The 26,327-nt window shown below is 36.2% G+C and overlaps 1 protein-coding gene across 27 annotated transcripts in view; it reads right to left on the reverse strand.

Annotated features, from left to right (window-relative positions):
• Positions 1–26,327, reverse strand: part of CLASP2 (cytoplasmic linker associated protein 2) — a 176,764-nt gene that overhangs the window by 142,441 nt on the left and 7,996 nt on the right. For all 27 annotated transcript variants that reach the window (XM_082411763.1, XM_082411766.1, XM_082411776.1 and 24 more), the window contains exons 2-7: positions 19,940–20,018; positions 13,501–13,604; positions 11,332–11,423; positions 10,044–10,119; positions 8,386–8,483; positions 2,053–2,123 (exon numbers count right to left, since the gene is read on the reverse strand). In XM_082411763.1, coding sequence (XP_082267889.1) covers positions 2,053–2,123; positions 8,386–8,483; positions 10,044–10,119; positions 11,332–11,423; positions 13,501–13,604; positions 19,940–20,018 — 520 coding nt within the window. The remainder of the gene's footprint in view (positions 1–2,052; positions 2,124–8,385; positions 8,484–10,043; positions 10,120–11,331; positions 11,424–13,500; positions 13,605–19,939; positions 20,019–26,327) is intronic.

Here is a 26,327-nt window from a genome sequence, read left to right on the forward strand (position 1 = left end):
TACTATCTTTAATATGAACCTACTTTCCCAGGTAGAAAAACCACCTATACTATCTTTGGAAATAGAATATATTCTTCACATATATGGTTAATTAATACTTAAGGATTGAAGGTAAATGCTACCCAATAAGACCAAACACAATTTAGCAACCTTACAAAAAGAAGAGCAACCAAAAGATCAAATAAATGCCAGATACCAACTCCAAACCTCCTTGAATTCCAATTTGGTCTCATTCTAATTAAGAAGCCAAAAATGATTATACTGGTGAAGTTCCTATGGCTGTGTCTCTTCACTAGTATGATCACTGATACTCTACACATAGGTGTAACAGAGTAATCAACCCTACAATTTCTACTAAAAGCATCTAACTACAACAATTACTCTGGGATCATAGGCAAAACATTCTCTGACATAAATCGTACCAATGTTTTCTTAGGTCAGTCTCCCAAGGCAATAGAAATAAAAACAAATGGGACCTAATCAAACTTACAAGCTTTGGCACAGCAAAGGAAACCATTAAAAGAAACAAAAAACACACACACACAGAAAAAGACAACATATGGAATGGGAGAAAATAATTGCAAACGATGCAACCAACAAGGGCTTAATTTCCAAAATATACAAACAGCTCATACAACTCAACAAAAACAAAAAAAAAACCCAATCGAAAAATGGGCAGAAGACCTAAACAGACATTTCTCTAAAGAAGACATACAATACAGATGGCCAAGAGGCACATGAAAAGATGCTCAACATCACTAATTATTAGTGATCAAAACTACAATGAGGTACCACCTCACAACAGTCAGAATGGCCATCATTAAAAAGTCTACAATGAAAACAACCTAAATGTCCATCGACAGGTGAATGGATAAAGAAGATGTGGTACATATATACAATGGAATACTACTCAGCCATAAAAAAGAACGAAATAATGCCATTTGCAGCAACATGGATGCAACTATAGATTATCAGACTAAGTGAAGTCAGAAAGAGAAAGACAAATACCATATGATATCACTTATATGTGGAATCTAAAATACGGCACAAATGAACCTATCTATGAAACAGAAACAGACTCACAGACAGAGAGAACAGACTTGTGGTTACAAAGGGGGAGGGAAGGTGGGGAAGGGATGGATTGGGAATTTGGGGTTAGTAGATGAAAACTATTATATATAGAATGAATAAACAAGGTCCTACTGTATAGCACAGGGAACTATATTCAATATCCTGGGATAAACCATCATGGAAAAGAAAATGAGAAAGAATGTAGAGGACTTCCCTGGTGGTTCAGTGGTTAAGAATCCGCCTGCCAATGCAGGGGACACGGCTTCGAGCCCTGGTCCGGGAAGATCCCACATGCCGTGGAGCAACTAAGCCCGTGTGCCACAACTACTGAGCCTGCGCTCTAGAGCCCACGAGCCACAACTACTGAGCTCACGTGCCACAACTACTGAAGCCCACGTGCCTAGAGTCTGTGCTCCGCAACAAGAGAAGCCACCGCAGTAAGAAGCCCGTGCACCACAGTGAAGAGTAGCCCCCACTCAACGCAATTAGAGAAAGCCCGTGCACAGCAATAAAGACCCAACACAGCCAAAAAAAAAAAGCATATATGTATATACTGAGTCACTGTGCTGTACAGCAGAAATTAATGTAACACTGTAAATCAACTATACTTCAATTAAAAAAATAAATTAAAAAAAACACAATTACTCTGGGAGTAAAAAACACATATTGTGCACAGACCATAGAAGGCAAGAGGGTCATCATATCTTCAACCCAGAAGATACCAAATATAAGGCAAAAGAATAGCATCATTTTACACAATTAACCCATTATTAAATTTTCACTTACTCCAAAAGAGTCAGAGGATAGGTAATGATCAGCAGGATGTAAAGACTTTGTTATCCTAAACAAGTTTTAAGCCACAAAGTCAAATTTGCTGAATCAGTGATATAATAGTTGACTTGAAGACATATTTTAGTGTCTAAAACTTTGCTAAATAATCTTAGAAATGTTTGAGAACTGGAATAACTTAATTATTCTTACCTTTGCAGGCACTCAAAATCATACCACCTGAATTTTGCACTTCATCAAATTTGCCAAGTATCATTTCTAATCTGGGAATAAAGAATAAATTTTATTTGTTTGTTTTACATACAGTTTTAATTAGAAACAATGTCCTTCAGCATCTCCCTGAGAAAAAACAATTCCAAGGATTCAGTTAGCTCTATACAACTCTCTTTTACAATTAACTCACTGAAAGCAGACACAAAATGCATCTCTTCAGTAGAGCAAAGCAGTCAAATACAGGTAGCACTCTACACACTCACAGGTATATTTGTGAAAAGGTAACCTTCAAGGGTAGGGGTTTACGATGTATAAAATAAATAAGCTACAAGGATATATAGTACAACACAGGGAATATAGCCAATATTTCATAATAACCATAAATGGAATATAACCTTTAAAAATTGTGAATCACTATGTTGTACCCCCGAAACTTATATAATATTGTACCATCAACTATACCTCAATTTTTAAAAAAAGATAAGTTTCACACAAAGCAGTTTCATATTTTCATCATAAAATTATTTCCCCAAACTCATCAAAAATATTGGGTTGGCCAAAAGGTTCATTCGGTTTTTTCCATACGATGGCTCTAGTAGCACTTAGTTGTCTTTAACTTCATTTGAAACAATTTTGTTAGACTGTATGTGACAGCTGTCATATCAGCGTGCATTTAAAAAAAGACATCAAAATTGGTATATTTTTGTGTAGCCATTTTAACATTGAAGATGGAAGAAAAAAAGCAACATTTTTGGCATATTATGCTTTATTATTCCAAGAAAGGTAAAAACGCAACCGAAATGCAAAAAAAAGATTTGGACAGTGTATGGAGAAGGTGCTGTGACTGATCGAACATGTCAAAAGTGGTTTGCGAAGTTTCATGCGGGAGATTTCTTGCTGAACTATGCTCCATGGTCAGGCAGACCAGTTGAAGTTGACAGCGATCAAATCGAGACATTAATTGAGACCAGTCAACATTGTTCTCAACACAGGAGATAGCTGACATACTCAAAATATCCAAATCAAGCACTGAAAATCATTTGCACCAGCTTGATTATGTTAATCACTTTGATGTCTGCGTTTCACATGAGTTAAGCGAAAAAAACCTTCTTGACCGTATTTCTGCATGCGATTCTCTACTTAAACATAATGAAAATGTTCCATTTTTAAAACAAATTGTGATGGGCGATGGCAAGTGGATACTGTACAATAAGGTGGAATGGAAGAGATCGTGGACAAGTAAAATGAACCACCACCAACCACACCAAAGGCCAGTCTTCATCCAAAGAAGGTGATGCTGTATATATGGTGGGACTGGAAGGGAGTCTTCTATTATGAGCTCCTTCCAGAAAACCAAACGATTAATTCCAACAAGTACTGCTCCCAATTAGACCAACTGAAAGCAGCACTCGACGAAAAGCGACAAAAGAAAATGCATGATCTTCCATCAGGATAACACAAGACCGCATGTTTCTTTGATGACTAGGCAAAAACTGTTACAGCTTGGCTGGGAAGTTCTGATTCATCTGCTGTATTCACCAGACAATGCACCTTTGGATTTCCATTTATTTAGGTCTTTACAAAATTCTCTTAATGGAAAAAATTTCCACTCCCTGGAAGACTGGAAAAGGCACCTGGAACAGTTCTTTGCTCAAAAAGATAAAAAGTTTTGGCAAGATGGAATTATGAAGTTGCCTGAAAAATGGCAGAAGGTAGTGGAACAAAAGGGTGAGTACGCTGTTCAATAAAGTTCTTGGTGAAAATGAAAAATGTGCCTTTTATTTTTACTTAAAAACCGAAGGCACTTTTTGGCCAACCCAATACTTTAGTTCCAACCTTATAATGAATCTACTCAGTAACCAAGACATTTTTAAAAAGTACATAAAAATCATGCTAAGGAAACTGAAGGCAAACATAAAAACAATGAAATATGTCAGAAATTAAAGTGATGCTGATATGACTGATAATCTGATGTTTTTCCTGTTAACCTATTTTAATTCAACAGCAATTCTATTAGCACTTCTGATTTTATATTCAGAATAATACACTTCTGCTTTCACTTTTTAAAAAAAAGTGTTTCTTATTACAAAAGCAATGTACACTCATTATAGAAGAAAATTAGGAAATATAAATAGGAACAAAGAAAAAAACCACAATCCCACCATCCAGAGAACTTATTTAACTGCATGCTTTCCGATGTTTCATATTATATATAAATTTTTTTCAGACCATGATCATGGGATCATGCTGACAGCACTATTTTTTACTTTCCAATATTATATCATGCTACGATTTATTCTTTTTTCTTAAATTTATTTATTTTATTTATTTTGGTTGTGTTGGGTCTTCGCTGTTGCGCGCGTGCTTTGCTCTAGTTGCGGCGAGCTAGGGCTACTCTTCGTTGCGGTGCACAGGCTTCTCATTGCAGTGGCTTCTCTTGTTGTGGAGCATGGGCTCTAGGCGCGCAGGCTTCAGTAGTTGTGGCACACGGGCTCTAGAGTGCAGACTCAGTAGTTGTGGCACACGGGATTAGTTGCTCTGTGACATGTGGGATCTTCCTGGACCAGGGCTCGAACCTGTGTCCCCTGCAGTGGCAGGCGGATTCTTAACCACTGTGCCACCAGGTAAGTCCCACTATGATTCTTAAATTATGACTTAGAGATTTGGGTTAAGTCTTTAATTGCCAAATGTTTTTCTCACATCAAGGGTTCTGTCATGATTTCACTTCTAAAACCTTAGTTAAGCCTTGGTCTACATCCTGTCATTTTTTACTTGTAAACTGAGGATGAAAATACTGTTTGGTCTAAAAAATTTTTTTTTAGTTGAAAACCTTCTAGGAATTCCTTATAATGGGATTTCTAAACCTTAACCTCAGCTCTCACCCCCATTAAATTCAACAAATATTCACACATCTGAAAGCACTGCAGTCAAAAGACACAGGTTCCGGGCTTCCCTGGTGGCGCAGTGGTTTAGAATCTGCCTGCTAATGCAGGGCACACGGGTTCGAGCCCTGGTCTGGGAAGATCCCACATGCCACGGAGCAGCTGGGCCTGTGAGCCACAACTACTGAGCCTGCGCGTCTGGAGCCTGTGCCCCGCAACGGGAGGGGCCGCGATAGTGAAAGGCCCGCGCACCACGATGAAGAGCGGTCCCCGCACCGCGATAAAGAGTGGCCCCCGCTTGCCGCAACTAGAGAAAGCCCTCGCACGAACCGAAGACCCAACACAGCCAAAAATAAATAAATAAATAAATAAAGTAGCTATAAATGTATGACATAAATTAAAAAAAAAAAAAAAAAAAAAAAAAGACACCGGTCCCTTCATCCTACAAAGTAGTTACCTTCCAGAGAATTGAGCAGACACTAGACAGGCTGCCCAGAGACAAGATGGACAAGATGAGACCTGGGAGGGAAAACTGGAATTGGAAGATGGGACTTCAGAATGAAGACCAGACAGCCCAGAAACAGAAAGGAGAGGATTTAGGAAAGCTCTCTGGGAAAAAGGCAGAACAAGATGTTAAGAAGCATGAAATTAACACTCAGCTATTCAGTAGCAAAAAGGGAGTAGGAAACTAAGGGCTGGAAGCTCTGAGAGAAAAGAGGGTTGGTAAGGAATGAGGTGGGACAGATAAAATATACAGCAAGGAATGCAGATACAGGCAGCTTTAATGGGAAGAGGGGTCAACTGAAATACCAGGCAAATATAACAGTAACAGGGAGAAAGAAAGGAAAAAGAAATAATAAAAAGCTATTATAAAATAATAATATAGCTATTTAGAAAAACAAGCTTATTAATAATGGAGGATCATTACACATATAATCTGATGGAAAAGGAGGAAAGGAACAATGTAAGAGCAGAAAGAAGAGACTGGGATCTTTTAAGTAATTCAGGAAGAAAAAGAATTTAGGAAATTCAACAGAAGACAAATACAACAGAGGCTGGAATATCCAAAACACAACTTAGGAGGCCAAAGAATAGAGGCCTGTAAAGCTCTGGAAGGTTCTGATTCAGGAAAAGGATAGAGAACAGTAAAGCACTAGGATAAAACTGGAAAAGCAACTCTATCCAAAGTCCATATTTAAGTTTAGAGTCATAATAATAAATCGCAAGTACAATATGAAAGAGGTAATTAGGTATCTCAGAACTTATCTTTTTTTATAACAGCCAATTATTGAGATAAAACTCATACCATATAATTCACCCCTTTAAAGTGCACAATTCAATGGTTTTTAATATAAAGCCAGAGATGTACACAATCAATTTCAGAATGTCATCATCATCCCAAAAAACAACCCTGTACCCATCAGCAGTCACTCCCCATTCCTCCCAATTTCCTCAATCCTATGCAACCATTAATCTAACTTCCTATCTATAGATTTGCCATATCTGGCCATTTCATATAAATGAAATCATCCAGTATTCCAGCCACTCTGGAAAACTGTCTGTGAATATCAACTAAAGGTAAACATACCCTATGGCCCAGCAATTCCATTCAAATATATTCCAAGAGAACAAATACATAAGTATACCAAAAGACATGCATAAGAATGTTTCTAACAACATTAATTCATAAATGCTCCAAAATGAAAACAACTCAGAAGTCCATCAACAGTATGGATTCATAAAGTATGACCTACTCATACAAAGGAGAACTATAAGGCAATGAAAATGAACGACTATAGCTGGATCCAACAACCCAAATGAACCTTAAAGAGATAACGTTAACTGAAAGAAGCAAGACACAAAAAATATACACTATATGATTCCATTTATATAAAATTCAAACACAGGCAAAACTAACGTATGGTGATAGAGTCAGGATTATGGTTACTTCTGGGAAGGAGAGAAAAGACAAGGATTAAGAAAGATTTGGGGAGGATTCTGGAATGTTGTAATGTTCTACTTCTTCACCTGTGTGGTAGATACATGTGTGTATTCACTTTGTGATAACTTACAGAGCTGCATACTTACAATTTATGCACTATTCTGTATGAATGTCAAAATTGAATAAAAATTCTAAATACTTTAAAAAAACATAATCTCAATATAAATTTAAAAATATATAATGTAACATATATATATACACTCACACAAAATATATCAATATACATTAATACCATTTCTTTCATAAAATGATACAGAATTTATTCAAATAAAATTCTTGTTAACCCTGGAAGTAGAAAGCAAATGAATAAATAAGTAAACAAAATGCATATTTTTTAGACAACCTTATTACCTAAAAAATAATTCATACTGGAAATAATCTACGTGGTAAGAGAGGCAGCCAGATCTGATGAGACTTATGTAAATAGAACACACCACCACCTATGAAGTAGTCTTGCTCCTCCTGCCACCCTCCACCGAAAATCTGATCAAGCCTATAGATCCAACTACCAATTTAAAGGATATAAAGACAGAAGAACACATTAAACCACAACACAGGAAAAGAATTAGTAATATCCAGGATATGGGAAACCTTTCAGGGTAAACTACCCAACTTATTCAACAAACAAAACACAAGGAAAAAAGTATTTGGGGGTACACAAAGATTTAAAAAGGCTTGTAATACATATCAACTAATTGTTGGACTTTATTTGTATACTGATTCAAACAAACTGTTAAAATATATACATACAACATTTATAAAACATTATGACATTTATGAAAATTTGAACCCTAACTGGATATTTGATATTACAGAATTATTTGCAAAAAAATGTAAGGTGTGATGATTGCATTGTGGTTGTGATTGGAAAAAAGATTTTTTTTTCCCTTTAGAAATATACTGAATAACAAAAAGGACCTACTGTATAGCACAGGGAATTATATTCAATATCTTGTAATAACCTATAATGGCACAGAATCTGAAAAAGATTATATATATGTATATATATGCATATAAACTAAATCACTTTGCTCTAAACCTGAAACACTGTAAATCAACTATACTTCAGTGAAAAAAAATTTTTAAATAAAATAAAAAGAAATATATTGAATAATTACAGGTGAAATGTTATGAGTTGGATTTGCTTGAAAATAATACAGGACAAGAGTAAGTAGGTAAGGGTGTAACAAACAAAACTGTCCACAAGTTAATTATTGAAGATGGATAATAGGTACATGAAGGTTCATTATACTATCCTGTCTAGAACAGTATAGAATCTTAATAATTTTTTAAACAGTAATAACCTATATGTCCTTTTATATCTTTTGAATATTAAAGCATTCCAGAAAATTGAACCTATTTTAAATAAGCACATGAAATTAAAACCTTTGAAACCACTGGCAAAAAAATAAATTTAGCAAGACTTACCTAGCAAGGGGAATTCCTCTCTTATAAAGGTCCACTCTCACTTTCTCTCCCACATGTCTATAAATCTCCACCACAGCCAATATTGCAGCATCTCTAACCTGCCAAATAATTCAGAACTTTAAAAAAAAACTTACATGAGATACAATAAAATACTTCACCTCAAGGTAACATTAAATTCACAGACCAACTTGAAGCTCCAAGTTGGTTTTAATGCCTCTAAACCCCTGGGAGATTATGGCAGGTCATTAACAAAAACCAAGACGACCTGCCAAGAAACCTCTAGAGAAACCTTGTAAAAGTTTTACAGAAATCTAAGAAACATGTAAATAAATGTGGCTTTTAAAAAATCTTCTATTTGTAATAATATTGTATAAAGAACTAATAATAACTGTATGACTTACAAATCATTATCGTGGTTAACATATTTTCGTAGAATAAAACTGCCTTTCAATAATGTGGCCTGAACGCAAACAGATAATTATACACCAATGTTCATAGCATCATTATTCACAATAGCCAAAAGGTGGAAACAACCCAAATGTCTATCCATGGATGAATGGATAAACAAGATGTGGTATATACATACAATGGTATATTATTCAGCCTTAAACAGGAATGGAAGGAAATTCTGACACATGCTGCAACATGGATGAACCGTGAAGACATTATGCTAAGTGAAATATGCCAGATACAAAAGGACAAATATTGTATGGTTCCACATTTATGAGTAGTCAAATTCATTTGGAGAGAAAGTAAAACGTGGCCACCAAGAGCTGAAGGATTGGGGGAAATGAGGAGTTATTGTTTAATGGGTAGAGAGCTTCAGCTTGGGAAGATGAAAAAGTTCTGGAGATGGGTGGTGGTGATGGCTGCACAACAATGTCAGTGTACTTACTGCCAATGAACTGTACACTTAAAAAAGGCTGAAATGGTAAATTTTATGTTGTGAATATTTTACCACAATTAAAAGAAAAAATAAATGTGGCCTAAAGACAGGAATGTCGAAGACAGCTTTTAGTTCCTTTGCATAGCTCACTGTCGAAGGGCAAATGAAGAGACAGTAGAACTCTCTACAAACCTCTAGAGGCAGAGCTAGGGCCTAAAAGCAAGGAAATATCCAGGGTCATTCCAAATGCCCAAGCTGTGCCAAAAGGGTTACAGCCAAGATTCAACTCCACCACAAAGGACAAGATCCAGAACACACCCCTGTATTATGCCTATAGTATTTGAAGCTCAGGGAATGAAATTTCCAACAAGTGACATACCACTGGCACAAACAGGGTTATGACTGTTGCAAAAGTTGTTATGCAGGAATGAAAAGGAAGCTGACAATCTGCCCTCACAATTAGCTTATAGGAGGACTAGATAAAGAAATTCAGGTTCTTTGTTACTCAATCTTTCAAACTCAAGAACTATCCTTTAAGTCCCATCTATCCTTAATACTAGCCAAACAGCTAACAAACTTAAGCTACGTTTGTGAATATAATGTATTCTTAAAAACTGAATGTGGTAGACTTTAAAAGAAAAAAATGAAGTGGAATCTTGATTTTACCACCCCCCTCCACCCTCTCTCTTCTTTTTAAAAATGGAATAAGAGCATTAGAAAACAAGAGGTGGCTAAAAAATTAGTCAGTGCTTAAATGTAGATAAAATTTTACCTGACTGTTGGAATCTCCGAATAGGATACACAAATGTGGTACCAACTTGCTGAGGACTAGTGGCTGAGCTCCAAAACTAAATATAATTTGAAAAAAAAAATAAAGAGAATTTGGTTTTAATCAAACAGTAAACAAAATATCCTTATACTTTTATCTGTCTCAATAAGACAAATACGGTGGAGAGCATGGGCACACATCATTAAAACATGAAGGATATGAGACACAAGCAAAACCTAATTCTAAACAATGTGAGATATGTAAAATTGAATAATCATGACTGACAATGAAAACTGTCAACACATGATCCAACAGAGCAAAATGTTCAACCAATGGCACTCTTAAACCTAGCAACCTATCAATCACTTAGAAAATTTGAGCTTTTGCATTAAAATACCGTTTTTTTTAGACTCTGGGTCTCAAACAAATTTGCATTCCAGTACAATAAGTAAATTAAAAGATCTTTATTTATGCTTATTAATATTTTGATGAGGTCATGGGTTGAAAGCAAATGACAAGACAGCCAAAAACCATGAAAGTTGTGCAGACTGAATGCACTTACAAGCTCTAGATGGCAGAAAGGACCATAGAGGAGTAAAAGAAAATAAAATGAAGGTATAGTTAGAGAAAAGGAAGTAACACTACAAAATAAGTTGAAAGCTACTATATATTACCTATCTTGTTGCACAAAACTTGAAAAAATAATCCAGAAAGAGAACAAAAGCCCTAGTTTACAATTTCTTCAGGCTGGAGTTCTGAGCTCTGTGGCATCTATGCTGTCAGAGCTCTGCACACTGCTGTCAGCTTCACTGTCTGGTTACCTGGGGGAGTCTTATTCAGTCTATGATTTTGGTAACCACCTGCATTGCTCTAGAAAACCTAGGGCCAACTGGCAAAAGGGGGCTGGGGAAAATGGCTACAACTGTTGAAATACCACTGAGTTTAAAAAAATTCCAAACTGGGTCCAGAACAGAGGTAGATCCTAAGTTATATCAGCGTATTTGTTATATGACCATCTATTTGGGTGGCAACTATTAACATACTAAAGAGAAAAAAAGAAACTCTTCTTACCAATGACTAATAATTTTAAATTAACAACATGAAAGATAACAACATACATATAAAAAAATTAACAGATAAAGCTATCAAATAAAAAAACTCTGGTGCCAGAGATAAATTAATAACTATTTAAAATTTGTTATTTTCATAGCTTTCCTTGAGCTTTGTGAAATGGATTTTGCTTTTTTTTTTAGAAAAATGAAAAACACACTCCAGTAATCATAAAACTTACATGTTCAATGTTTCAATAAGACACAGACACACGCCTTCTCGAGATCGAAAATTCTTGTGCTTAAAACCAGAAGCCAACTGTTCCCAAATGTACTATTTGAAAGAAAAGTAAACATGTATAACAAAAAATTAAATTACTCATGTTATAATCTTTTATCTATTCTCAACTTTACTACCAACCTTACTGGTAGCTAAATTTTCCCACAGATTTCTCTACAAGTTTTTCTAAGCCAAATTTGCACTGATGCTGTTCTCACCCATTTTTAAATATCTTAATCACATTTTTAATTTTTATTTTATATCTTTCACTTTAGATTTCAATTATTCTCAGAAAAACTGTGTCCAACATTTAAAAACTTTAAAATCTCCAAAGACATATAATTTCTTCTAAACTTTAGAAACCTTCAATAACAATGTTACCATTATAAGCCTAGTAGTATTGTAAGCATTTAAAAAGTCCAATGTTGCCTAGCAACTAGTACAGACTGTCACATGGAACAGGCTTTTTCAGCATTTTATAATTCAGGGGTTTTTTTCCTTTTAACACTGGATCCAAATACAGAAACATAATCATTCTATTGCTACCCACTATAATCTTTTTTTTTTTTGAAAAAGCATAGATAAACCTATACAAACAATCTAAAACAATTATATGGGTTTGTTATTCGAAGGAATTCAACTTTGTTTTTCTAAACATATAGCCAATTGTGCCAATCAATCCTTTCTCCACATTTAAGAAACACCACCCTTACCATTTACTAAATTAATGTGTACATACACACATACTCTCACACATACACACAAACCCCTACTCCTGGACTCTATTCTCCCTGGACTCTATATTCAGTTCTACTAATATTATTTCTCTCTGCCAAACTTTCTGGAGGGTAACTTGGAAGTTTACCAAAAAAGTCTTAAATGTGAATAACCTGATCCAGCAACACTGTCTCTGGAACTCTGTTCTATAATTACATTTATGTCCAAAGACACATGTACAAGTATGCTCTTTACAGCACTCATAATAACAGCATGTCAAAAACAAGTTAAAATTTGAACTGCTAAGCAAGTGTCAAAGGATACCCATCAAATTATAAGGATTATACATATATCTTTATACTCTATGGTATAAAAAATCTGAGGAAGTTTACTTTCACTACTATTTGGATTTTTTATAAAACATATGTAATATAATTCTTAAACTGTATTTTAAATGATAACACATAGTATCACTATATTTTGTAAATTCTGGTTTTTTTCCCACTTAACATGAGCTACTCTTTTTTTTTTAAAAAATAAATTTATTTATTTATTTTTGGCTTCATTGGGTCTTTGTTGCTGCACAAGGGCTTTCTCTAGTTGTGGCGAGCGGGGGCTACTCTTTGTTGTGGTGCACAGGCTTCTCATTGCGGTGGCTTCTCTTGTTGTGGAGCACGGGCTCTAGGCGCACGGACTTCAGTAGTTGTGGCACATGGGCTCAGTAGTTGTGGCGCACGGGCTTAGGTGCTTCGCGGCATGTGGGATCTTCCTGGACCAGGGCTCAAACCCGTGTCCCCTGCCTTGGCAGGCGGATTCTCAACCACTGCGCCACCAGGGAAGCCCCCGACATGAGCTACTCTTTAAATCTTTTACGTGTCAATTTATTTTTACTCCTCTTTCAAAATACGTCCGTAAGGGCAATTCTTTTCTACCATATTCAAAAAACACAGGTCACCGTCATCTAATATATGTCTTATATAATTAGTAACCATCTGTTAAAATAAGAAATTTTCTCCTTGTTTCAGTAAGAGTTGCAGAAATTCATATAACATTCAGCAGTTCTCAAAATAAGCTTTCTCACTGAACATTGTATTATTTGTAGGTAGCGAAAACCAGAAAATCCTAACAAATAATATAATCAGTACATTGTCAAATCACTTAAATCTATGAGTTAGCTTTTTGAAAAAGCATTAAAGAATAGAAAAATCAGAAAAAGGAAAGCAAAAAATCAAAAAGTTAAATATTGATACTTTATCATAAATTTCAACTTCTTTAAAGCATTAGCAATAATTTACTGTTTAAAATTTTAGCTTTTATGTCCCTGGGGTTTTACTGACTTGCAGTGATTACCATCTATCTTTACTGTTATTTAATCATTAATTAGCAAAATCTGAATTCTAAAATGTAGGCCTACCATAGGTGGTGCTACTTGATCCATTAACTTCAGTATCAGAGTCTGAGCTTCATCTCGAACCTTGTCTTTGGCATCTCCCATTCTGTCTATTAAAGCTACAATAACTAGAGAAATTAAGGGGGAAAGGAATAAATATTTATAATTCATCTCCATTATAAACTGTATTTTACAAAATTACAAACATCAATTATTTCCATAAATGAAAAGTTATGAGGTAAGCAAATTGTTTCAAGTTCTTTACTCATGAGTCCAATCAAAAATAAATGAGAAGCAAGTTTCAAAAGAATACATATAGTATGACATCCACTTATAATAATAATGTTCAAAAAACAGGCAAAACTTAATATTATTCTGTTTAGAGATACATATAGACGGTTAAGCTCTACAGACCAACAAGGGAGAGATTATCCCAAAGGTCATGACAGCAGTCATCTCTGGCAGAGGGTGGGAGGTGTCATCAGGAAATGCAGAGGGAGCATATAAGGAACTGGCAGAGCTCTAGTTCTTTGACCTGGGCACAGGCAGGTGTTGGTTTTATAGTTATTCTTTAAATTGTACATGCTTGATATGTATTATTCTATATGTACAACATATTACTCAAATGACAAAAACAAAGCATGGGTCCATGGGACTGAGGTCTTTCTTTATTATGCCCAAGACTTTGACACTATTCCATGAAAGGAGGCAGGAAAGGCAGGCTAGAGTCCATTCTTAGAGAGTTTTCATGAAACAGGTTGCTGTAACTATAAATCAACAAAGTACCACAAAGAAATCACATCTATTGGGTGTGGGGGGAAGGAAACGGGAGGGGGGCTAGAACTGAGGTTATGGTTTCTAAAGTCAGCCCATAGGACAAAAACATCTCATAGTCAAAATTATCTTTTTGTAATCCCTTAAATTACCACTACCACTCAGTGTAGTATTAGTATTTAATCTTTTTGTCTTTATCTCCTCAACCCATAAATATGTGCAGCAGTACTCACCTCAGAAGATTACTGAAATATATGTAAACAACTCAGAGAGTGAAGGACACTGGGTAAGCATTCAATGTGTCTCTAGTTTATTTATAGACACATATAATTAAATGTGTATGTAATGTAATGCAAATGTATTCTGCAATGTTAACATTGTCTATAACATAACAACCAGAACTGATATAATAATCAACAACATTTAAGGAAAGAAGGAACACATCCTTCTGGAAGAAAATGATTCGAGTGAGAAGCCAACCATACAAAATGGAAAGATCACCCAAAAATCTAAGCTTAATCAAGGAAATGATTGTGTAAGAAAACAAAGTCCTTGTCATAAAAATCATAAGCCTAATCATGAGGCAACTGAAGTACCTGTCAGTTGAAACAATATAAATCCTTCTCATTTTGCTTAGATGTATTATTAACACTAGAGAAATTCACCTACATCTACAGGATTGGCTATTGTGGGACTCATTCTGATAGCTTCTGACAGAAGACAATACTAAACACTAGTAAATGTTAGATATTATTATGTACTAAGCACTGAATTATCTCATTTAATCCTCATAACAATCCTATGAAACAGAGTAGGCCCGTTTGATAGAGAAGGCCCAGAGGGATTAAATACTTTGACCAAGGTCGCACAAGTAGCAAATAGTGAAATCAGGATTTAAGTAATCTACACAGTGTTAGGTTACAGTCATAACTACTTCCATTTATTTGTGACTGAGGTGTTTTGTGTGTGTGTGTGTGTGTGTGTGTGTGTGTGTGTGTGTGTGTGTGTGTGTATTAACAACCACGTAACAATAATGAAAAAAAAATAGACACTTCATTCCTGAGAGGTAGAGTTTAACTCCAAAAGAAAATAAAGGGACTTCTCTGGTGGTCCAGTGGTTAAGACTCCGTGCTTCCACCGCAGGGGACACGGGTTCGATCCCTGGTTGGGGAACTCAGATCCCGCATGCCGTGTGGCGCAGCCAAAAAAAAAAAAAAAAAAAATTTTTGGCCCAAACGGGGCTCACTTCAATTTAAAAACTAAAATTTGTAAAACATAAACAACTAAAACAAAAAACCTCACACTACATAAACTTAAGATTTACAGCTATTAAATTAAACAAAAAAATTCATAATTTTTTTCCTTTTTAACATATAAACTCTTGGAGTCAAACAGAACAAGATTTATTTCTAGCTCTACTGGTTATTTAATTATGCAAGATAGTAAACGCCTCTAACTTCAAAGTTTCTTTGTCTGTAAAATAAGGAGGGATACAGGTCTATACCTCACACAGCTAGTGAGAGAATAAGTAAAACTGGTAAAAAGCACCTGTGGCCAAGCCCATAATAACCATTCAGAAGTGTTAGCACTATTCCTTAAAGATCTGTAGATAATGAACATGCAATCAATAATTATTGGGAATACAAAATAGAGCTTTTCACTCTGTAAACTCCCAAAAAGAACTTGTTAAACAAACAAATACATCTATCATAGACTGGAATTTGGACAGTGAAACATGGAAGAAGTCTGAAGCATAGATGTTAGCATATTTTATTCTCTTAGCATTGTACAAGATGCAAACCATTTTACAAGATGCAAAGCTGATGACCAGGCATCCTGACTGTTCTAATACCCTTTCTACAAAACCATTTTGGATTAAAACTATCTGTTTAAGATTTGTAAAATATGAAATCCTTTACTGTTGTCATAAAACCAGGCTTGGGGGAATCATAAAACCAGGGTTGGTGGTCCAGTGGTTAGGACTCTATGCTTTCACTGTCTAGGGCGCAGGTTTAATGATTCAAAATACAAGATTCCTCAAGCTGCATGGTGCGGCAAAAAAAAAAAACAAAAAAAACAAAAAACTTGGTTGGTGATCGGTGTTAAATGTAAATCGTATTTTTTTTTTTTTGGTATGAACATTAAATTCTTCCACAGTACATGTAGTCACAAGAGAAAATTTAAATATATTAAAGAATTACATTAATAGAGTCCATACTCTTTTTGATACTTTGTCTAAAACTGAACATGAACCTCAATTTTCCTAAAACTTCACTTTTAATGTAAAAAGATAAAAAATATCTGTAATGATAGTTAATAACCTAAGTGTACCAAAAGGAAAACAATATCACTCACATCAAGTTACATATATCTAAGGTTACATTATCAAAAAAAACCTTCAGCACATAACTTAATTCAATTCCCTTCTTTTACGGAAAGGCTCCTAAAATGGTTTGGCTAAGATCTATGATGGAGTAAAACAAGAAAGCTAACTCTGGGATTCTTAGTCTAGTACTATATCTTTTTTTTTTTTTTTAATTTTATTTATTTATTTATTTATGGCTGTGTTGGGTCTTCGTTTCTGTGCGAGGGCTTTCTCTAGTTGCAGCAAGTGGGGGCCACTCTTCATCGTGGTGCGCGGGCCTCTCACTATCGCGGCCTCTCTTGTTGCGGAGCACAGGCTCCAGACGCGCAGGCTCAGTAGTTGTGGCTCACGGGCCTAGTTGCTCAGCGGCATGTGGGATCTTCCCAGACCAGGGCTCGAACCCGTGTCCCCTGCATTGGCAGGCAGATTCTCAACCACTGCACCACCAGGGACGCCCTTGCGCCACCAGGGAAGCCCAAGTTACATATATCTAAGGTAACATTATCAAAAAAAACCTTCAGCACATAACTTAATTCAATTCCCTCCTTTTATGGAAAGGCTCCTAAAATGGTTTGGCTAAGATCTATGATGGAGTAAAACAAGAAAGCTAACTCTGGGATTCTTAGTCTAGTACTATATCTCTTTAAGAGCACACAGATATACTGTAGCCTCTCTTGTAGAGCTGTCATACAAATTAGAAACAATTATTTGAGAATAATCTTTCATATATGTAAAGTAGAGAAGCCCAGTAAATGGATAAAAAGTGGGCATTCAATAAATGGTAGCAAAACTGGGATGAAATTTTCCTATTATATCACACTGACTCTCAAGTAGTAACAAGTTCAGGTTTCACTAAGAAAAATAATGAACACTTAGGGTTCAAAGTGAAAACAATACTGACTAACAGTGAATGCACAGGGATAACCAGAAAGAGCTAGGAGATTAAAAGATAAAGTTATACATATGAGAATATGTAGATATGTGAGAAACATACAAAAAACACTAACCAACAAAAACAACTTAATGTAATTTATTAATATTTAAGGGTATAAGAATCATGAAGTAAAAAAAAATTCAGTATATGGTGAGATTAATCTGCAAAGCTCCCAGATGTTAAAATCGGAAGTAAATCGTTAAAACAGAAAGGAAGGGGGCTTCCCTGGTGGGGCAGTGGTTAAGAATCCACCTGCTAATGCAGGGGACACGGGTTCAAGCCCTGGTTCGGGACGATCCCACATGCTGCAGAGCAACTAAACTCATGCGCCACAACTACTGAGCCTGCGCTCTAGAGCCCACGAGCCACAACTACTGAGCCCGCGCGCCTAGAGCCTGTGTTCTGCAACAAGAGAAGCCACCGCAATGAGAAGCCAGTGCACTGCAATGAAGAGTAGCCCCCACTTGCCGCAACTAGAGAAAGCCTGCACACAGCAAAAAGACACAACAGAGCCATAAAAAAGAAAAAAAAAATCCAAAAAAACCCCAGAAAGGAAGGACCATGGAGAAGAAGAGAGGATTTCAAAAAGAAATAACAGCACAGCAGAGGCATAAACAAGCTAAGCCAGAACTAACAAGAGTGAGCAAGTTTCTGATTAACAACAGTGGAGAGTATTTACTGACAATCACAAATAAATAAGGCTGCTGAGGTGGAGAAGAGCCATACATGCTGAGAGAACTGAAACACCAAGGACAGAAAAACAGAAATAAGTTTTGAAAACAGGACAGTCCTGGGAGGCAGCAAACTAGGGTTCTGGTCCTAATACTCCTACTGCCTCAATATGAGCAGTCAGTAGGTATATCAAACCCCATCTGGCCCTCCTTGTGTCTGAAAAATAAGTGAGATACGTGATACCTAGAATTACTCTCAAGTCTAAAATATTGTCTGTAACAACTAATAATAGGGAGCTACTACAGGGCAGGGGTCACAAACAGAGGTGCCTACAGTCAGGGAGGTACCAGAAATGCCAAAAATGAACCAGACCTAAGAACTGCAGTATTCCAACCTCTGTGTATTATAACCGAAATTCTCAGTTATGAGGAAACAAGAGGAGATGGGAGGGACTTATGGATTGGAAAGCTCGTGACCCAGACAAAAATGAAGCTACGACAGAGCTTCTGCCTTTATTTACACATGGAAATGGAAGAGCAGGGTTGCCACATTGGCCAATTTTTCAAGACAAGCTACAAATATGAATTTTTACTAACAATGATTCAAAATACATTAAGAGAATACATAAGCAAGTAACACATGTTTGCAGAGCAGTTTTTAACATCTATCATAGGATTTTAAGCAGGAGACTGACAGCTTAAAAATCATCTTTTCAGAAGATATTCATACAAAGATTGAATTGGAACCAGATATTGATTAAAAAGGAAATAATAGAGAAAGTCACTAAGATGCTTCTACTGAAAGGATAGACAGACAATAAAAATAAAAGAAGAAATTGGCAGAATTTAGTGGCATACCGAACATGAAGCTGACCAAAGATAATTTGAAAATAAGGGTGATGATACATTATGAGGCATTAACTTAATCCATAAAAGAAATCACAAACATCTGAGGTTACCCCTAAATATATTTCTACATAATAGGACCAAATCCACTCACTGAAGCACTCCAAGAGGCACACAAAGGTCACTTAGGTTTAAAAGATAAGTCAAAGCCAACTTTGCAATCTAACTACTATACAAAGAGCTTTACACTAGCACATCGTTCTGGACTGTAAACACACTGTAAGTTAAGTGCTGCTCAAGTATGGCCAGCAGCCCAGGACCAGTCTACAAACTACATGTGGTAAAGAAATTGTGAGTTTTTCTAAAACAAGGTTTGGAAACAATCTGACCAAAGTAAATTATACATTTGTTGAATCTACCAATAAAAAATTGAGCCTTGTATTTTTTTTCATTTCATTTTGCTGTAATTTATTTGTATTGTATTTTACAAAATATTGGTCTGCAGTAGACTAGCAATGAAAAAACTGGTCCTTCACCATAGGTAAGTGAAAAGTGGTGCTGCGAATTATATTATAAGTTATTAATATGTTAAAAAAAGTAAATGATAAGTAAAAAATTTGAAAATACAAAGTAAAAATCTATTAGCAGTATATTCGGTAAGTTGTTTGCTTTTGTTTGTTTTTGTCTTAAAAGGAACATATTTATTTAAATAGGCTTAAAATCTTTTATGTTTGGCAAATTAAAATGCTAAGTAGCAGATCTCTGGGTTGTATAAAATTACATTTTTGCATTTACAAAGAACTAATTCTGTTAAAAATTATAAGAAAAAAGTATGTCAAACCCTATAATAATTTTTAAATAAAGTTAACTTACCCATTGCTACATAGGACTTAAATCGTGTTGATAGTCTGTCCACGAAGGCACTTAAAATTTCCAATCCCATTAATGACACCTACAGATGGAAAGAAATTTTAATGAATACAAATTACTGATGCATATTTTAATATCAGTATGTAACTGCTGATATAAAGATCTTCATATATTACCAAGTTTTTAAAAAAAATAAGGAGACTGAAATATTCAGGGTGAACAGTCATGAGGGTAAGGCACCCTATTCTCAAATGGTTCAATAATAATAATAATAATGATGACGTGCAAATGCAGGAAGATAGTGATATAGCATATTTGGCAAAATATTAATAACTGGTAAATTAGGTGAAGGGTACACAGGAGTTCACTGACTATACCTGTCACTTTACTATAATGTTGAAATGTTTCTTAAATGCAACTGTTAAACAAAACAGCACATTTAATTACAGAGGAATTCTAGCTTCTGTCTGGGATGAAGAAACTGGAAAAAACCATCACTCCCACCATAAACAAGAAAAAGCCAAATAATCTACAAAACCATAACTATTTTGAATTCATCAGAAACCTAAGGTTGTAGAATAATCATCTAGGTTGAAATCTTTAGGAAAGACAGGTGCCAAGGAGAATGGGACGTAAGCACTAGGTCACATGTGGCAGAGGACAGATGGAAAATGAAGCTGAGATTCAAGTGCGTAAAAAGAATTCAGCTATATTCAACTCACTGTTAATAATTGAGTGTGGGTTAGCATGAAAATACAGAATCCCTATTAGCTGCAGACACAAGGAGAGTTCACACCCACTTGCCGGCTCTTTCTCCACAAACCTCCACCGGACACTCATAATTAAGACTGAGGACAGGGTAGGAGATAAGAGAAAGTCTCTTGGTGGTTACAGGTCTCGTAGGAAGGGAGCACTGCCTCTGCAGGAAAAGCACAAACCTTTCCCGTTTCCTTGTCCTACAAGAAACAAAAGTTTGAAGCTACTGAGGGAAAGACAACACTGTTACCCTCTAGACAGAGGTAAAAACTCATACCTATTAAGTAAAGAGAAAAGAAAAAAAAAAAAAAAAAAGGCTTCTACTTCAAGGGTAGGAGCAGAAAACCATACTGGGCTCCGATGATTAAAGGTTTCAGCTGAGGAGGGGCAGGATTTCTGATAAAGCCTTACCCCCAAGACTCAGGGACAGAGGGTTCCTAAGACTGAAGCTGGAACAGGAGAACAACTGGACCAGCCCCACTACCCATAAGCCAGCCAGCAAGAACAGAATAAGAAGCAACGGCAGTCTACCACTGGGGAAGAAGAAAACCCCTCTATGAAGCATGAGAAAAAAGAGAAGGCCTAAAGTGTAGGGTGTGACGCAGAAACATGGAGGACCCAATAATTCCACTCCTAGGTATATACCCAAAGGAATTAAAGCAGGATACAAACAGATGCTTGCATGCCAATGTTCACTACGCATCATTCATTACAGCCCGAAGGTGGAAAAGCCCAAATGTCCATCAACTGATGAATGAATAAACAAAATGTGGTATATGCATTCAATCAAATATGATTTGGCTATAAATAGTAATGACCGACACATGCTACAACATGGATAAACGTTAAAACATTATGATAAGTAAAAAAGCCAGACACAAATGGCTACATGTTGTGTGATTCAATTTATAAGAATGTCCAGAATAAGCAAATCCATAGATAGAAAGTAGATTAGTGGTACTTAGGACTAGCATATGTGGGGGATAGGGAGGAAACAGCTAAAGGTACAAGGTTCTTTTTTTTTTTTAACATCCTTATTGGAGTATAATTGCTTTACAATGGTGTGTTACTTTCTGCTTTATAACAAAGTGAATCAGCTATACATATACATATATCCCCATATCTCCTCCGTCTTGCGTCTCCCTCCCACCCTCCCTATCCCACCCCTCTAGGTGGTCACAAAGCACCGAGCTGACCTCCCTGTGCTGCTTCCCACTAGCTATCTATTTAACATTTGGTAGTGTATATATGTCCATGCCACTCTCTCACTTCGTCCCAGCTTACCCTTCCTCCTCCCCGTGTCCTCAAGTCCATTCTCTACGTCTGCGTCTTTATTCCTGTCCTGCCCCTAGGTTCTTCAGAACCAATTTTTTAAATGTCTTTATTGGAGTATAACTGCTTTACAATGGTGTGTTAGTTTCTGCTTTATAACAAAGTGAATCAGTTATACATATACATATATCCCCATATCTCTTCCCTCTTGCGTCTCCCTTCCTCCCACCCTCCCTATCCCACCCCTCTAGGTGGTCACAAAGTACCAAGCTGATCTCCCTGTGCTATGCGGCTGCTTCACACTAGCTATCTATTTTACATTTGGTAGTGCATATATGTCCATGCCACTCTCTCACTTTGTCCCATCTTACCCTTCCCCCTCCTGGTATCCTCAAGTCCATTCTCTAGTAGGTCTGTGTCTGTATTCCCGTCTTGCCCCTAGGTTCTTCATGACCATTTTTTTGTTTGTTTTTTAGATTCCATATATATGTGTTAGCATACGGTATTTGTTTTTCTCTTTCTGACTTACTTCACTCTGTATGACAGACTCTAGGTCCATCCGCCTCACTACAAATAACTCAATTTCGTTTCCTTTTATGGCAGAGTAATATTCCATTGTATATATGTGCCACATCTTCTTTATCCATTCATCTGTTGATGGACACTTAGGTTGCTTCCATGTCCTGGCTATTGTAAATAGAACTGCAATGAACATTGTGGTACATTACTCTTTTTGAATTACGGTTTTCTCAGGGTATATGCCCAGTAGTGGGATTGCTGGGTCGTATGGTAGTTCTATTTTTAGTTCTTTAAGGAACCTCTATACTGTTTTCCATAGTGGCTGTATCAATTTACAGTCCCACCAACAGTGCAAGAGGGTTCCCTTTTCTCCACACCCTCTCCAGCATTTATTGTTTGTAGAATTTTTATGATGGCCATTCTGACTGGTGTGAGGTGATACTTCATGGTAGTTTTGATTTGCATTTCTCTAATGATTAGTGATGTTGAGCATCTTTTCATATGTTTTTTGGCAATCTGTATATCTCCTTTGGAGAAATGTCTATTTAGGTCTTCTGTCCATTTTTGGATTGGGTTGTTTGCTTTTTGATATTGAGCTGCATGAGCTGCTTGTATATTTGGAAATTAATCCTTTGTCAGTTGCTTCGTTTGCAAATATTTTCTCCCATTCGGAGGGTTGTCTTTTTGTCTTGTTTATGGTTTCCTTTGCTGTGCAAAAGCTTTTAAGTTTCATTAAGTCCAATTTGTTTAGTTTTGTTTTTATTTCCATTTCTCTAGGAGGTGGGTCAAAAAGGATCCTGCTGTGATGCATGTCATAGACTGTTCTGCCTATATTTTCCTCTAAGAGTTTTATAGAGTCTGGCCTTACATTTAGGTCTTGAAACCATTTTGAGTTTATTTTTGTGTATGGTGTTAGGGAGTGTTCTAATTTCATTCTTTTACATGCAGCTGTCCAGTTTTCCCAGCACCACTTATTGAAGAGGCTGTCTTTTCTCCATTGTAATTCTTGCCTCCTTTATCAAAGATAAGGTGACCATATGTGTGTGGGTTTATCTCTGGGCTTTCTATCCTGTTCCATTGATCTATAGTTCTGTTTTTGTGCCAGTACCATACTGTCTTGATTACTGTGGCTTTGTAGTATAGTCTGAAGTCAAGCAGCCTGATTCCTCCAGCTCCACTGTTCTTTCTCAAGACTGCTTTGGCTATTCGGGGTATTTTGTATTTCCATACAAATTGTGAAATTTTTGTTCTAGTTCTGTGAAAAATGACATCAGACTTCTTTTTGAGGTGATGAAAACGTTCTAAAATCAACTGTGCTGACTGTCATGCATACCTACAAATATACTAAAAAAAAAATGAGCTGTACACTTCAAATGAGTGAACTGTATAATATGTGAATTATATCAATAAAGCTATTTAAAAAATTAACTGAAAGTGCACCAATAGACACACTCATACACAAAATTTAATAGATGATAAAAGCAGTATCTCAAATCAACAGGAAAAACATGAACTCTTAGTAAGATCTGACTTAGGAATCTACCCCGGAGATATACCAGCAAAATTATGAGAAGACACACAAAGATTACTGCAAGAGACTGGAAACTATCTAAACATTCATCAGTGGTATGGGACAGATTCAAAAAATTATGGTACATCCACACCAGAGAGTACTATGACACTTTAAAAATAAAAATGAGGGCTACCCTACTTCTGCTATGCAATGCTCTCTAAGATATATTAAGTGAAAAAAGCAAATTGGAGAAATACATGTGTATATTTTAAAAAGGGGACTACAAATAGATTTAGTTATAAATGTTTATTTAAAATATAACAACAATGGAAAGATAATCAGAAAAAAAATTTTATGGTTGGCAATAGGCTATAAGGAACAGAGAAAGAAACCAGACTATTTTGAATATACCTTCTTTGTAGCAATAACTAATTTTATTGAAAATCAAATAAAGTAAGTAAACCTAAATGTATACTCAATTAGTAGCATAACCACACAGAAGACTATTCCAAGTGACTTTAAAATACAGCAATTTGACTATTATCTCTCCGGTGGGATATACCCTAAGGACAAAAACGAAACTCTGCAAAAAAGAAACTGTCAATGTTTTGAGAAATTCTGTTGATAGAAGGAGATATAGATGGAAGATATATAATAGTAAAAACTGCAGTCTTGAATATGAATTAGAATATCAGTATGAACTCACGATATATTTTTCTTTAAATTAAACCTAACCCTATGCATTGAAAAAAATCTGGAAACAATGATCAGATGAGTAATAATAAGTTCCATTAGCACCCACACTGTAGTTTCCACATACCATTCCCCACAAAAAGGAACCAAAGCTTCTTGGAGAAGTGGCTGATTCCAGGGCAGGAGCAGAAAATATGATCTCATTATACCAGATAGCAAAGACTCTATCAAAATTATTAGGGTCATGTGATAGAACAGCTTGGATATTAATAAAGCTAATAACTGGGGACTTCTCTGGCAGTCCAGTGGTTAAGACCCTGCCCTTCCACTACAGGGGGCATGGGTTCGAGTTTGATCTCTGGTTGGGGAACTAAGATCCCACATGCTGTGCAGCGTGGGCAAAAAAAACAAAAAAAACAAAAAATAATAACTGTATTGTCTTGAAATGCATCAGATATAGTTAAATGCAAGAGTTCATAATGATAACAAAAACTATCTGGTCAACACTGGAGGATACTAGTTATTTTTACCTCATTATTTTGACAATTAGTAAATAAAGAATCATACGAACTATAAACTATAGTTTATATATAAACTATACCACTGGGTAACCAAATACCAGTAAACAGTGGAAGTTTCTCTTTATAAAAGTATTCCAGCTAACGAATGAAGGAATGACATAATTGGAATATCATTTTGCAAACCCTAATGAATAAGAGATCTAAACACTGAACATTAATGGCTGCTAACGTCACAGAACAAGACCTTACGTGCCTTCCTAATGTTACATGCCAGCTGGTGGAAGAAGAGCACTCCTTATGAAGTAGTCTTGCAAAAAAAAAAAAAAGACTGATTCTGATCAAACTTTAGATCCAACTACCAATTTATAGGAAATACAGAGAATACATCACAGGAATGAAATCAGCAAAATCCAGACTGTGGGAAACTCTACCACAAACAAAAGCCAAGAATTTTTTTAAAAAGGCACTGAGGAAGAAACAGATTAAGAGACTTAATAAACATGTTAGGACTTCCCTGGTGGTGCAGTGGTTAAAAACCCACCTGCCAATGCAGGGGACACAGGTTTGATCTCTGGTCCAGGAAGAGTCCACATGTCGCGGAGCAACTAAGCCCATGAGCTATAACTAATGAGTCCACATGCCACAGCTACTGAAGCCCGCACGCCTACAGCCCATGCTCCACAACAAGAGAAGTCACCACAGTGAGAAGCCTGCACACCGCAACGAAGAGTAGCTCCTGCTCGCCGCAACTAGAGAAAGCCCATGCGCAGCAACCCAGCCTAAATAAATAAATAAACAAATAAACATGTTAACTGAGGTAAGCAGAATAATGGCCTCCCAAATGTGTTCACATCCTAATCCCCAGACCTGTGAAAAGATTAACTACATGGTAAAAAAACCTTTAAAGATGTGGTTAAGGATCTTAAGATGGGGAAATTACCTGGGATTATCCTGGGCCCAAGAGTCCTTATAAGAGACAGGGTGGAGAGTCAGTCAGAGTCAGAGGAGATGTGAGGACAGAAGCAGTGGTCAGAAAGAAAGATCAGAGGATGAGATACTGAGGGCTTTGAAGATGGAAGAAAAGGCCATAAGCCAAGAAATGTAGGCAGTTTCTAGA

Source organism: Balaenoptera physalus (assembly GCF_965194825.1).
Source record: "Balaenoptera physalus genome assembly, chromosome: 11".
Taxonomy (NCBI): Eukaryota; Metazoa; Chordata; class Mammalia; order Artiodactyla; family Balaenopteridae; genus Balaenoptera; species Balaenoptera physalus.